The sequence below is a fragment of the Mchenga conophoros genome, linkage group LG6 (genome assembly GCF_057382185.1).
Source record: "Mchenga conophoros isolate Kocher_MC1m ecotype Shallow Benthic linkage group LG6, M_conophoros_male_GT1.1, whole genome shotgun sequence".
Classification (NCBI taxonomy): Eukaryota; Metazoa; Chordata; class Actinopteri; order Cichliformes; family Cichlidae; genus Mchenga; species Mchenga conophoros.
Window position 1 is genome coordinate 15,187,527 of NC_140531.1, and position 14,194 is coordinate 15,201,720.

The following is a 14,194-nucleotide window of genomic DNA, read 5'->3' on the forward strand; positions in this document are numbered from 1 at the left end:
TTTATGAACGACAGTCAGAGTCAGGTCGTGCAGCGTGGCACGCTTGCGGTGTGAATTGCCTTCAGGGCATGAATCAGAAAGGTCGCAGACACCCACCGGATGCATCCTGTTCAGCAGCAGGGGCCACCAGTAGGACCAAAATGTGCTCAATGACATAGGGCTTGAGCTTGTCCAGGTCAGCAGGCTGGTCACCACGCGCCGACAGATTAATCTGCAGACTGAGACGCTCCTCGCTTTGGAGGCAGGACCCCTGGGACAGAACAGGAAAAGCATACAGTCATGCACCAAACACAAGGACAAAATAAGGAGCACATGAACAATGACGAGTAATCTGAGAATTTAAAACAAAATCCAACAAGCGGGAACAGAGACTAAATACATACGCTGACTTAGATGCCCACTTTTGCCAGTCTGTTAACTGCTACCACCCTCCCTGTTACTAACACCCTCTTAAAGTTGACAGATCAGTAGTGGGATAGTGCAAATCTCACTCTCAGTGGGTGAATCACCACTTGACGAACTGCAGACAGATACTATGGCTTGGTGCCACTGGGGGATCAAGACCTGCAAAAGCAAAACTAATCCCGAGAAACCAAGACTGCTGGTAACTTCTGTTGGGCTCATTTGATCTGTACGCAGCCGCGACTCCGACCCAAAGCCCATTTTGTTCAAGTAGACTTGAAAAAGAACTGAGCAGCAGGTGTCGGTCCTGGATACGAGCCAAAAGTTACGGCCGGGGCACTCACGCCACAGCACACGAGAAAGATTTCAGTTTGTATTAATATGACAGCGTAGTTGTCTGTGTCTGCAGCCGTCTTCTCTCACTTCATGTGCACTTCTTCGATTATAAGGTCACTTGAGAAAGCAATTAAAAGCCTGGCAAGAGATCTCCCTCTCCCCAGGGCTTCTGTAGAAAACAGAAGGCGCTCAGATGACGAGCCCGGCTGTCTGTTGGACGTTTACGACTGGAAGGCCTTCTGCTCAAGAGGACTGAAGCTCAGCTCCGATTTTGCTAAGTAGGGGTGAACTAAAAATGGTGCAAGATCACACATCGTAAAAAAATCAAGTACGCGGCTAACTGCCTTTCTATTTATGTCTCCTTATTTCCATAAAGTTTGCCCTAAGCTTCTTCTCATAGCATCGTGCTTTTCTTTTGATATTTTCAAATGCTTGCAGTAACTGCAAATCAAGAATATCTAGGATTTTAAAATCAACAACAGTGCTTGAGAGAAGCTGCTGAATTTTCAGGTGTGTTTAAAACCATTCTGAGCTGGAGTAATGTGCCAAGATCTTCCCAGAACCTCTAAATTCAGAGGTCTAAAATCCAGGCACGCGAATCCCTGTACTTGTAAAACATGATTCTCCAGAGCAGCGTGTCAGCTGAAAAGGCTCGACAACTACTGAAACAGATGGAGACAAATTACCTGTGGACTGTTCCAACTCTTCGGTAAGCTGCACTCCAGGAGTAGACCCAGTATAGTGATGTTGGAGGCATCTTCCTGCAAGAGCAACAGCAATGGTCACAGGTTAAACAGCCTTTTTCTTTTACTTGCTGTAAAAGCATTTGCATTGCAGTACTGTAATCCCAACAGGTGCACAACAGGATACAAAGTTTAGAGCAGCTTTCTTGAAGTTGTACTTTAACATATCAGAGTGCAACAATTTGGTGTATAAAGACCACACTTTTTCAAGGTAAATAAACAAACAATGACCAATCCACTTTGTTTACACTGATTTGAGAGCCGCTGATCTGGGAAAGGTGTGACAAAAGAACATCAAGTAAAAGTAAGCATACATGCATGTACCTAATTACAGATTTGAGCTGAACTTCAAGCAACAGAACAGAACAAAACTGAAAGTCCTGGCACTGAAGTGCTTAAGCAATTATGTGTAAAGTGGGAATGAGCTCAGATGGGGAAGTCACTACAAAGTTGCAAGACAGAGTGAAAAACACTATTTCAACCTCATATGCACATAACATGGAATAAGAACCTAAACGGCACTAAAAAGACTTAAACATCGGCTACAACATGAAGCATAAGACCACAAAGAAAAAAAATATTGCAAAAAAATTGTAAAGTTGGTGCAAATGTTACAATTTGTGTGCGATAAGAAGAAAAAGAAATACACATATACATGAACACTGTGGGGGAGAGATAGAAAGAAAAAAATCGTGCATGCAGCTTTGGCAGCCGTTTGTGTGACTGAGTGAACACAAGTCTCTGCACTTCGCTCAGCTGACATTTTGCAACTGCCACCCCACTTCCTGTTGTGGAGGCGGACACGCCTTTCAGATGCCTCTTACACACAGACAAAGACAGACACACACTTTCATTGCCTCAGCTTGTTTCAAAAACTATACAGAAGTTGTTCATTGGTTTTCGGTTTTGCGTCGCTGTGAAGCGTGTACGAATGAATGCTTCTGTGTGGCTAATTTGATTTGAAAGCAAGTGTCTGTTACATTGGAAGCAAACATTAACATTTTTAATTAAAAATGTTAAAAAAGAAGCTTTTTTTTTTTTCTATCAAGTTCTGTGCTGACGCCAAACACATTCATAATTTAATAAGACCTAGCTCATGCCAGTGTGCATAACAAAGCTCCTGTTTGTATCTTTGCAGCCAATTTTGTTTATCAGCGTTGGCAGGAAAGTGGAAAATCAGCTGTTTCCAATGATGAGCTCTTATTCAATACTCTGTGTGTCCTCCACAGAAAAACACAGAGACATTCAAGAAAGTACCTGAGTTTGGGTCAGCTTAATGCTCTGGATGTGAGGGAATATTAGCACACTATCCTTTCTTTGGACAGATTTTAATGATCCCTGGTCTTCTCCCACACCAAATACCTGAAAAACAAGCAGTTAACATTTATACTAAGAAACATCGTCAGCAAGTACACAAACAAGTGTCATCAACACATACGAGTGTTTGGGATGATTTATTCCAGTCTGAATGCACATGGAAGAACTCAAAAACAATAAAGGCAAACTGGTTGAATATAGCTCCACTATATGTTTAAACTATGAAGAAAATTATGCAAAACTATCAAGTGCAAACATTACTGTATTAAAGACAGTGGCCTGTTATTGGCTCACGTTTACTTCGTTGTTGTGGCACTGTACCGATTGCAAACTTTAATTTCACATAGAAGTTTCTATGGTATCTTTTTTAAAATCACAGGTGTGATGGCTTGATCCTGATTATATCCTGAAATAAAGTCAAACTCTTATAATGCTGCTGTGATAATAACAGCAGCCTGTGAACACCCTTACTCCCAAAGCCACTCCTTAATAATAATCAAACCAGGAAACTGAGTTTTGTTGGTAATAAATAAATGCCAGAGGAGTTGCCAAGATGGCTGTTGAGTGTCGAGACTTGCCTATGACAACCGTCATTACACAGACTTAAGACTTTTGGATTTCTGTGGGCAGTCTCTGCATGCTTTGGTTTCAGTGTAGAGCCCAATTATGTCTGACATCCAACTTACAACTTAACTGATCCTGCTTCAAATACAGCAAGCATTGCAAGTGACACAATTTTCAGTTAAGCCGAGCCTTGAAAGGCAAACATCTCTGACAAAGCTAACCAAAGGCTACAGTATTTAAGCAAGCTGAGGTTAGATAAACCCTAAAGTGGTCTCACAACCAGACTTTATTTTTCTTCTCCCTGTAGCAATCTACTTTAACTCGAGCTTGCAGAGCTGCAGTAAAATGCAAAAACATTTTCAGTGAAATAATTAAAGCCTCAAATACACACAAAAAAAAATAATTTATGAAACAGCGTGCTTTCTACCTCGAGGTAACAGCGGAGCCCTGAATAAATAAACGCTTTCTCCTACCAGCATTATTTCTCTTTATTTCTTTAGTCTCAGCCATGCTTTGCAAACAATTTTTGAATTAAACATAATTTGCATGCTCAACTTTCTAATGGCACAAAGATCAGCGTTTTGACTTGCGTGTGAGCGTGTGCACGTGGGACGAAGCAAGCATGAAACCAGCAGTCTGGTCAGCTTCTATTTTGGATAACACTTTCTTAGAGAATAACAAAAGCTGACATGACCGAGACTGTTTGTAAGCTCATACAAGGACACATACTGCGATAAAACAATAGCATGCAAACAGTAAGCAAATGCTTATCCCCTTATCTGGAGACACGAAGTGAGGGTAAAAAAAACACGTCTGCAACTCACCTGGTATGACAGCAGCCCATGGGCCGATGTGTTTATAAATAATGTGTTTTCTATATTGCCCTCCTCAGACGGGAGGAAAATTAGTTTAAAAGATGCCTTCCCCCTAGGAGGGATCACCTGGGTACAGAGAAAACACAAAGCAATAAGTTATTTGAACAAGATACACATTTTACTTCAATTGCAATTATTTCTAAGCATCACTAGTTGTTAAGAATCTTCTATGGACTTACTCTTCTGTGAAAGGAAGGTATGTAAAAATGCCTGCTGGATGTAAACATTGACAGCAGTGTGACAGGAACTTCCTGACTGGGGTTGTGTATATATATGGTTTCAGCTCTTGGCAGCCCCAGCGGCCTGTAAAGACACACATGAGAACGTTAGGATTCCCCAGTGAGTTACAGGAGTGCCATGGCTAGCTGAATAAATGGAGGTACACATCATTATAGTTCACTACATACACATCTATAAGAATATTCACACATGCCTGCATACCTTAGATCCCCCTGCTGCTCCCTGAGAAAGTGGGGTGTGCATGAACGTTTATTTAAAAATGCATAGTTTTGAAAGCGTACCCTGGGAGATTCTTTACATGCTGTTTAATTATGTAAACCACATTTCTCTATCCCAAATAATAACAGGTTTAAAGCTATAATATGAAGCTGAGCAAGACCAGTGGAGCTGAGCAAAGACGGTCACACTCAAGCCTTTGCACTTATATGAAAGTTAATCCTTTGTCCACTGTTAAGTCTATGTTTACAAATTCTTCCATAATAATTTAGATAAGCCTCATAGTTCTGATCCTCTGCAGTAGATCAGTAGCATTTTGCATTCTGTCAATACAGGGAAGCTGTAAGAGGAAACTCAAACGATTTGCATGGAAAAGATGAGTAACATGTATGAGCTCTTTTATTGTATCCAAACAAGCTGCCACTGTGAGAATTAAAACCACATACATACACAAATAAGCAAATAAGGAAGGCTATGAAAACCTGGCTGTTATATCAAACAAACTCTCCCAGTCTGGCCACTTTTAATCTATTACAGTCACATGACGCTTCCTAGGGTTTTGTGTTAGGTGAATGCCTCCTACCCTGCCCTTCGCACAAGCACTTTAGGGGCCTTCAGAGTTACACACATCTGTATAACACCTTCTGTCATGAAGGATGTTAATGTTATTTTACCTGTGTATAACTGAAGTGGGACAACTTAAAAGCTGACAGTCTCACAGGTAAAGAGAGCTAGGTCCCAATACTAGGCAGATCAATACTCACATGACTTTTTTTTTCTCATTTAAAAAAAGAAAAAAGGGGGGTGGGGCTTTTGAGAACATGTTTCACATAATGTTCAGCCTGTTGGGCCAGCAAGCATTTGTTTAACACACATTACAATGTGATAATATGATAAGGACAAAAAGTTTCACAGTGCATCTCTTTCCTTCATTAACTTCACTTGACAGCGGTTTTATTCTTTGATATGTGGTAGCAGAAATCATTGAGCAAACAGCACTTGACCCCACTCTGCTCCAAGTACTACTGTTTTTGTTTTTCCTCCACAGTCTTTCCATTTGATCAGAGCAGTGCAGCTGTGCATGTACAGATCAAGTTAAGAGCAGCTTAAACAGTTTGTAATATAACCCATTTGCACTGACAACATATAGTGACGTACAGTCATTCTCAGCAGAGAACAAAGTCACGCTCCCGTTTTGTGAACTGTAATCTGAGCCTTTCTATTAAATGTTTGGTAGCCGGACCAGCTGCATGTGCGGGTAAGTGCATTTGAACCCATCCCTTTAAAGCTGTTTGCAAAGTGCAGTCTCAGTGTAGTAGGATTTACTGACATTTTGCCACTCGTTTCATTTTGTGTGTCTCTTCTGCTCAACATCGCAGGTAGAACAAAGTATACAACGACTTCTTCCTTCTCTGCGGGGGAAGCTCAGGAACACAGGAGTCTTATTTTTACTGGTTTAAAATTAGAAGTGCAAGTTATGCACTGACATAAAGTGAATTACTACACAAGACTTATTTTAAATTGAGTAAAAGTAAAGAGTAAGATATGAGTCTGTTACTCAGCTCATACTTGTCTACACATCTGAATGGCAACTTGAATAAGTGGGGTATTTAAGTCGCTTTAGCCTCTGTACAGCTGCTGCTGCCACCTCTGCAAGCTCGTTTGAACTCCACCTCCAACCCAGCTCCTCCTTTCCATGCTGGGTTTGAAATAATCCACGTCATGTCTGCTGCTCTCTTCTGTATATGCATGAGTATGAATGCTCCTGTCTCACAACAAATGAATGCAGAGAGAAAAGCTATTTTACTCGCCTGTAGTTGTCTTGAGTGAAATGCACACAAACAGAGGCACCTCAGCTCTGAACAATTATGAAAAGGTTTCATTTAGAGATCTATATAAAGAACTACACAATATGGCATTACAGTATATAATTTGAGACAATTTTAAAAACGGGCTGGGGGGAAAAAAAAAGACACTTTGCAGCAGCAAATCATGAAACTCTTCATATTACCAGACTCTTCATTTGAGACAAGCCTCAACTGAAGCATCTTTTGCTTCCTGTTTGTCAGTCAGAGCGACTTTACTTTCATTTTAGGCAAATGAACTGCATGTACAGCAGAATTTAAATCAAGCGAGACTGTGGTCAAATTCAATCGTTTCTACTTTTTCTTCCAACAATCAGCCTGATCAAACATGTATGGATTACATGTAATGCCAAATTTTCACCAAGAGGCACAAAAATACTCTTGATATTGGCAAACATGATCTTCTTAACCGCATCAAAATGCCATGCTCTAATAATATTGTTTGGAATGCCAAACTAGGCGCTCCAGCATGCTTAAGATAAAACACAGTGCTTGGTGCGGTTTGCATCACTTGCAGTTCCCCTGCTCAAATGTACTTTGTTGTTCTTATGAACAAGTTCATTTTTGTTCTCTTTGGCCACATATATCAACCGATTTGAGTCGGTGTTACTGTTAGAACCACAACGTTATCCCACAACTCATGTATAAAAAGGAAACCACAAAATGGTGAGTGGATGGGGAGTCTTATAGTACTATTTTAAAATTAATTGTAACTCCCAGAAGCAATTTCATTCTAGTGTCCAAATATGTATCTAATACTGGGATATCTTTTGCCTTCTGCATTCCAAATCTATGACATAAAATATGAACTAATAAAAGCTGCTTGTGACTGTTTACCTTTAAGCAGAAGCAATGGGGACTGCCGTGCAACCACAGTATTGTGCCTAATAGACCGTGTGTTTTGGGAGTATCAAGGCAAACAAGTTCTTCAACCCTCTGCAGTGTGTCTGGATGCTGGAAAACCAAACTGACTGCTATACTTGGCTATTCTAACAATGAAGGGCCCTCAGTTTATGAAATGCTCCCTTCTATAGTATTCATCACAGTGACAGATGACACCACTGGCTTGCTTTAGCTCTACATTAAAATAACTCAGTTGGGTTTTCCACATCATTCATTTGAGATGGCAAAATCAAATCACATTTTTTCCCCCTTGTCTTATGCTGCTGACTATATAGTTAAAGCTGTCATCCTCTTCAGTACAATATTAACAACAGCAATGCTTGGATAGAAATATTAAAGCAGAAAGTGAGAGCAGCACTTACTGGGTCCCAAACTCTAACACTGGAGGCTGAAAATGCAAAGCCTTCCCATTCTCCTGCATATACGGGGAGGAGCTGTTGATCAAAAGAAAAACAAGCAAAAACAAACTGTTACCATTTGTGCATTTTGACTGAACACAGAAAAGTTGCAAAGCTCATAAACAATTGTTTAGGATCTTCAAAAACTGTAGATCAAAGAAAAAAAGACTATTTTAAATGAATAACTGTGAGTGTTTGTCAGATTTAGTGACAAGTGAAAGATATGATGAGTAAGCAATCAATACTTCTAAAAATACGTCTGCAGATGCAGAAGTCATTGTTGCTTCTGTAAAGTGCAAATACAGATATACTTTTTGTAAACAAAGACATTTATTGCACTCGTCCTCGTGGACATTATTCATTTTATTTTTATTTATACCCCATAATATAAATATCTTTGACTATTTTCTTATTGACAGTACGGAGCTTGAGTACCACCAAATTATTACATCTGAGTTTTGGAAAACAAGCATTTTTTTTTTGTTGTCATTTGGTCACAAACTGTTTTTTCCAAAACCTGGGCTCATGCTGAACTCTGAACGTTATCATATCTGAAGACAAAGTTCATCCCTGACAGCAGAACAACAAAGTATTTATACACATAAAAACCGCGACTCTAAAGCTCTGCTACAAGGACCAAAGTTAAACACCAAAAAAGTAAGGAAGGGAGAGTGACACTGCTATTTTACAGCCATCTTATCAGTAAAGCCAACGCCCTCAAAATAATGGCAACAGTGCCCGTGAGCAATGAATTTTATGTCCACAAGATACATCGCACATCCCGCTGTATGCTGAAAAACAAAACAGCATAGTTCAGATCATATACATCTTTAATTTACCTCAGTTTACTATACTTCTGTAGCTCTATCCTGAGCTAGGCAACATGTTTTCATTCTGTTGTGCATTGTTTGCTCTCCAGACTAAATGACTGAGTCATTTCGTCAAAAGAAAAAAAAAGCATCCAGCTTATATTAGTAAATATATGGAAGCTAAATCTTTTATAGCCCCAAATAATGACTGTAACACCAACAAAATACACTGCCAAGTGTACGTACAGTAAACAATGCAGGAGAGTAATACTGAAAATGGTCAATTCATACAGCAACTACTGTCCTTCAGCGATACTTCCTTATACGCACACACACCAACTGGGCAAGCTAGATTTTGTTAGAGATACACAAAAGGGGTGGCATCTTCTGCTGGCCATTGTAGCTAGAGAGAATATCTCACAAACTGCTAGTTATGTTAGTACCAGTTCCTCATATCAGTCACCGATGGCCATCTACCACAACTACTTATAGTATTATGGGGTCTGCTATCACAGCACGAAAGCATGGGTGCAGGAGAGGAAGTGACTGAGCTGCTGGTGTGGCCACATTCTAAGTCTCACGACACAGCTAGAGGTGGAAGACACTCACTTCTATATAAGGGCAACATATGTGCTAATACACAACAGACCAAATGAAAACCACTTTGTAAGCAGCGCAGAGCTGTGTTGTGTATCTGATGTCAGAAAATGGGCCGTCACTAAAAACACCACAAGGATAACAAAGAATTTTTAAGGCACGCGTTTATTTTCTCTTTAAAAGTAACAAGTACTTTGACTGAGTCTGGATCTGCTCTTTTTCTGATGTCAAGCCTCTTCTCACAGATCTGACTCAGTGTTAGCGTAATTTTTGTTTGTCCTTGACTGCTCTTTTTAAAGGTGAACAGATTAATAACTCTTAAAGCTATTTTTTTTAAAGAAAAAAATGATGATGAAGTAACAGGTCTACTGGGACACCAAGATATCCACAAGGCATTTCTCTCTCCCGGAAATCATGGGATTTGGGATTTTGGGGGTTACTAAAAGGGGTTACTAATTTTGGGGTTACTAATTTTGGACTTGGGGAATACGTTTTAATATAAGCAAAGTTCAGAACAAATAGCGCACAGTCAAAGCAAGAGGACCCTGTGCAAAAATGATCACACACTGAAGATGGCCACGGTTTACAGGAAGGTCTGTACCTTTGGTTTTGGTGTTTGGTGAACAGTGTTTACTGCTGAGTGGAAAAATTACAAACTTAACATGCTATGTTGTTGAAAAAAGCCATGATTGATTTTACACTCAGGTCCACTACACTTTTATACACAGGTAGCTGAAGAGAAACAGGTGAAATAACAAATCTGCTCTTAAGGAACTGTTTATCTTGTCTACTCTACCCTCTGGCCAATCAGTAGGTGCAAAGAGAAGGATATGTAAACAACAACAGTTTATTTCAGACTAAACAACGCCCAGTATTCATAACGGGTGTTGGAGTTTGCAAAAGGTCACAAATATAAATATAAAAAGGCACCAACTCTGTCGAACACCATTTTCATTGGCCGATACAAACGTTGTGATCATACAAGTCATTTGACAGTAAAATGGAAAATCAGGAAATCTGATGCTGTACTTGTTAAAACAGAAGATACAAAAACATCCCAAGTGTGAAAAAATGCTCCCCCCAACTTGACTAAACCGGCAATGATACAGCTATCAACCAGTGTGAATAAATAGATGGACATACAATTTCATAATTACCAGCAATGTTCTGCATGAATGTATTAAACGAGTAAACGGGAGGGAAAATAAAATTATTGGTTCTGCTGGTCCAGTCCTCTTAAAAACCACATTCAGACCCCATAAAATTAGCTCTTTATGATTATCAACATATCAGCAGAGCACAGTAATTGTGATAACTGCAGAATTCAGATGCTACACCTTCTCTTGAAGGTGGTGTAGCAATACAGTGACACTTCTGAAAATGTTTCACAGAGAAACACGTGCAAATGGATGTCAAGTAAATACTGAGTTAAAGAAAGAATGAAGGCACAAATATAATAAAAAAAACAAAACACAGATGAACTGGCTGTGGCTTGTTCAGAGGAACAGTGCCTATTGCATTACATAATAAGGGCTTCCCTCTCAAGTTCAGTATAGCTCTAATTGTTTATTGATTTCTAGCCCGTTAAACAGTATCATCTCAGTCTTAGAGTGGAAAAACTGTGTGTGGGTGATTGTATGAGGGGTCAAATGTGAAAGGGAAATGAGGTTGTGTGCTTGTACAGAGGAGTCCCGTGCTATGGCTAGCATTGTTGTTTCAAGCTCAACAGTTTCACCACATTCATATAATTAAAAGCACACTTCTCTACTGACTCGGAATAAAAGACCACCTGCAGAACAATGTTAACTTCTGCAAAAATTCTGAACAAATGTTAAAACACAAAGTGAAACACACTCCTCTCTCTGTAGTGGTGAGTAGTGTCAGGCTTCGTTCAGATCTTCAAAGGTTAGCTGGGGGCTTTTACCTTGTCATGTGCATTAGGAACTTGGAATTTGCTGTAAATTCAAAAGCAGCTGCCCATGAAGAAAAACCCAGCCTCTTAACAAGCACACCACAGAGCTGTAGTCTCAGGGTTCTGTCCACTGCCACAGTACAAAAATAACAAGTTATGTTTGGTGCTATTTGAGCTCTTGGATATAACTCAAATAAAGTCAGTGTTAGGCTAGCAGTGACCTGAGCCACGCTCCAGGGAAAGGGTTAGGACTAGACAAGGGTTTAGATCAACTTTATTCACAGACGTGTGAACTGACAATGACGTTAAATCCACATGCCACAGTATTAACAGTATACCTCGATAAAGCATTATCATAAATGATCCTGGTGGAGAATAAAGTAAAAAGGCCTAAAAAGAGAAGGATGTAGGACTAAGATATTTTGACGCACAAGAGCACAGACAGAGATATCATTAACCTCTGCATATGCTGCCTGCTTTGCTCTTTAGGCTGGGAGAGGGTGACGGCAGGCCTGGCAAGTGCCTGATAACCCAGGCGAGAGGCCTCACGGCTCAGGAGGTCTTGAGGTCAACCAGAACTGCAAAGCCTCTTTTTCTTCTCACCTCTCAAGATTTAAAAATAGTCATATTCCCACACTGTTCACCAACTGCTGTCTACATGCAAATCACATTAACCTCAAGATGCTTGTCAATTTAAAACAGCTACAGATTTAGTCTTTCACGTTTATGAAAGCTGGCATTGGCTAAAAGCTATTTATTTTAACAAAAGGTTTTAGTGATAATGTTTTTTAATAATCAACACTGACTGCATGATATAAAAATACATTTATTTTGATATTACTAAATTAATTAAGTTGCCTGCTAAACTCCATATGTGGTCTATTCAGACACTTTCTATTGCAAATATTAAATGAATTTACTAAACTACTGCATGCTGATGCTGACGAGTGCACTGAAATGTCTCTGTGGTAAGGTAGCATCAAAATCAACCCAATATTAAAATGGTACAAAGAATTGAGAATTTCTTCAACCTGACAACCAATTACAAACGATTTGATCAAGTACCTTGCATATTCCACAAACATTTCTCCTGGTTTTCCTTTTTGGATCTTTCAAATAAATATGATGATTCCCATTTAGAAGCAATCTGTCATTCCGAAACAGAAAGACTATGTTTATATGACCAAAGTAGCGCTAGTATCTTTTAAATTTGTGTTCTATTGATATCCAATCATATGCAGCATGCATGTATCTTTTCTTTCTTTGCAAACCCTTCCTTCTCTCCATTTTTTCCTCCTTACTCCCAAACTCATATCAGGGACCTTGCTTTAGGTTCCAAGAAAACGAAAAATGCTTCTAGTTGTGCCAGTAAAATAATCACTTTGAGTAAAGACAGGAAGAAAACACCTTTCTGGGAACATTGGACTGCCATGTATCTGACTCTCTTTGCATGAGTGCAAACCAAAGAATGTGCAGGACAGAGGCCAGATATGCTGTCATAAACGCATTAGCTCCACAAAGCAGCCTTAGAAGGTTTCTTTTTTTTGAGAGAAAAACAGAAAGTACTTTCTCATTTGATTCATTCAAACTAAACTGCTACAATGAGCTCACCATCCACAGTGAGTTTGACTAGACCGTCTGCTCCCAGCAAACAAAACCCATTCAGAGACCGTGACAGAGAAAACATGTACGCCTTTTTCAAAACACGCAGATAATTCAAGAAATCAGGGATCATGAGACTGGGTTAGGAACACACTGATAAGCAGAACAAATAATGGAACAGTTATCAAAAAAATCTTATCTTTTAAGGCAGGAAACACTGCCTTAAAGATAATTAGTACAGTCTCAGAGATTGTATTGAACCAGCATAGGCACTAGAGATTTTACTGACATTTATTCTGCTCAACAATTATTTTTGGAAAGATAACCAAGAAGGCTAAGGCAAAAAATATTTACAAGTGCAATTGAACATGCCTCAAGATTGCTCCGTTTCTGAGCAGCCATCAACACCACTAGCCTGATAGTGAGCAACACTATGAGCTGTTGAGATTCTGAAGAAAACGTCTATTTTTCCAACCAGTTTTAAGCAGGAACAGAAACAGATGGGAAAGACAGAGCTCCCCTCCTTTTTCTTTCAAGGAGTTCTAAAATTAGGCAGGAATTTGGTTCTGTGCCTCTGTAACGCACGCCCCCAAACTCTCTCCATCACACCCCCTCACTCACCAAAATAAACAACACAGTCTTTGCCTGCATGCAGACTTGTCATACATAAGAAACCCTTATGTATGACAAGATCTCCATGTAGGTTTGTTATTTGTTGGTCATCATGCGTCTTGTTGGCAAGTCTCTACCTAGGTATTTAGTTTTAGCTGATAAGCTTACCTGCCCTCGAGTGGAAGACCCTCTTTTCTTCGCTCCTTCTCCACCTGAAATTTGATGGAAAAAAACAAAAACAAAACATGAACCAATTTGCATCAAATTTGATTTTACTGTGAACCTGGAACAGTCAGTGGAAACTTAAAATGGCATTAGAGCTTGTGCATCCTGGCTCTAACCTCATGTCTGCCAGTGTTGGTGGACTGTCATGCAGTTCTTAGAACAGGGCAATAAGAATCTGCTTTATGGATGACTACATCTTCTCTCTACTAAAAAGGGCGTTTTATGTCTGAACTCATCTTTACAATGGACCCCCCTCAATCTACACACAATACTTCATCCACAGTGACAATGCAAAAATGATGTCCTTGCACAGAAATATCCCATTTAAGTAGGTATTCACACTTGAGCTTATGTGTATCCTAAGATCGCCCTGAAGATGTGCTTCAACTTGTTAAGACCTCATGTGCCCCTAATTCAATTCACTGAATAATCTGGGAAGGACACTGTTTGCCTATAAGGTCTCAAAGCTGATAAAGTAAGTCATAGTGAAAACTAAGCCATGACCCAGCCTTGAAATATTTACGCAGACCTGTGAAACAGGACTGTTTCCAAAGACTAATTTGAGGAATGATACAATG

At 39.7% G+C, this 14,194-nt stretch overlaps 1 protein-coding gene across 1 annotated transcript in view; it reads right to left on the reverse strand.

Annotated features, from left to right (window-relative positions):
• Positions 1-14,194, reverse strand: part of tmem131l (transmembrane 131 like) — a 31,557-nt gene that overhangs the window by 10,936 nt on the left and 6,427 nt on the right. Inside the window, exons 3-9 of the mRNA XM_085276392.1 lie at positions 13,560-13,603; positions 7,824-7,895; positions 4,417-4,540; positions 4,187-4,303; positions 2,739-2,843; positions 1,425-1,499; positions 97-250 (exon numbers count right to left, since the gene is read on the reverse strand). Of these exons, the coding sequence (XP_085132518.1) occupies positions 97-250; positions 1,425-1,499; positions 2,739-2,843; positions 4,187-4,303; positions 4,417-4,540; positions 7,824-7,895; positions 13,560-13,603 (691 nt within the window). The remainder of the gene's footprint in view (positions 1-96; positions 251-1,424; positions 1,500-2,738; positions 2,844-4,186; positions 4,304-4,416; positions 4,541-7,823; positions 7,896-13,559; positions 13,604-14,194) is intronic.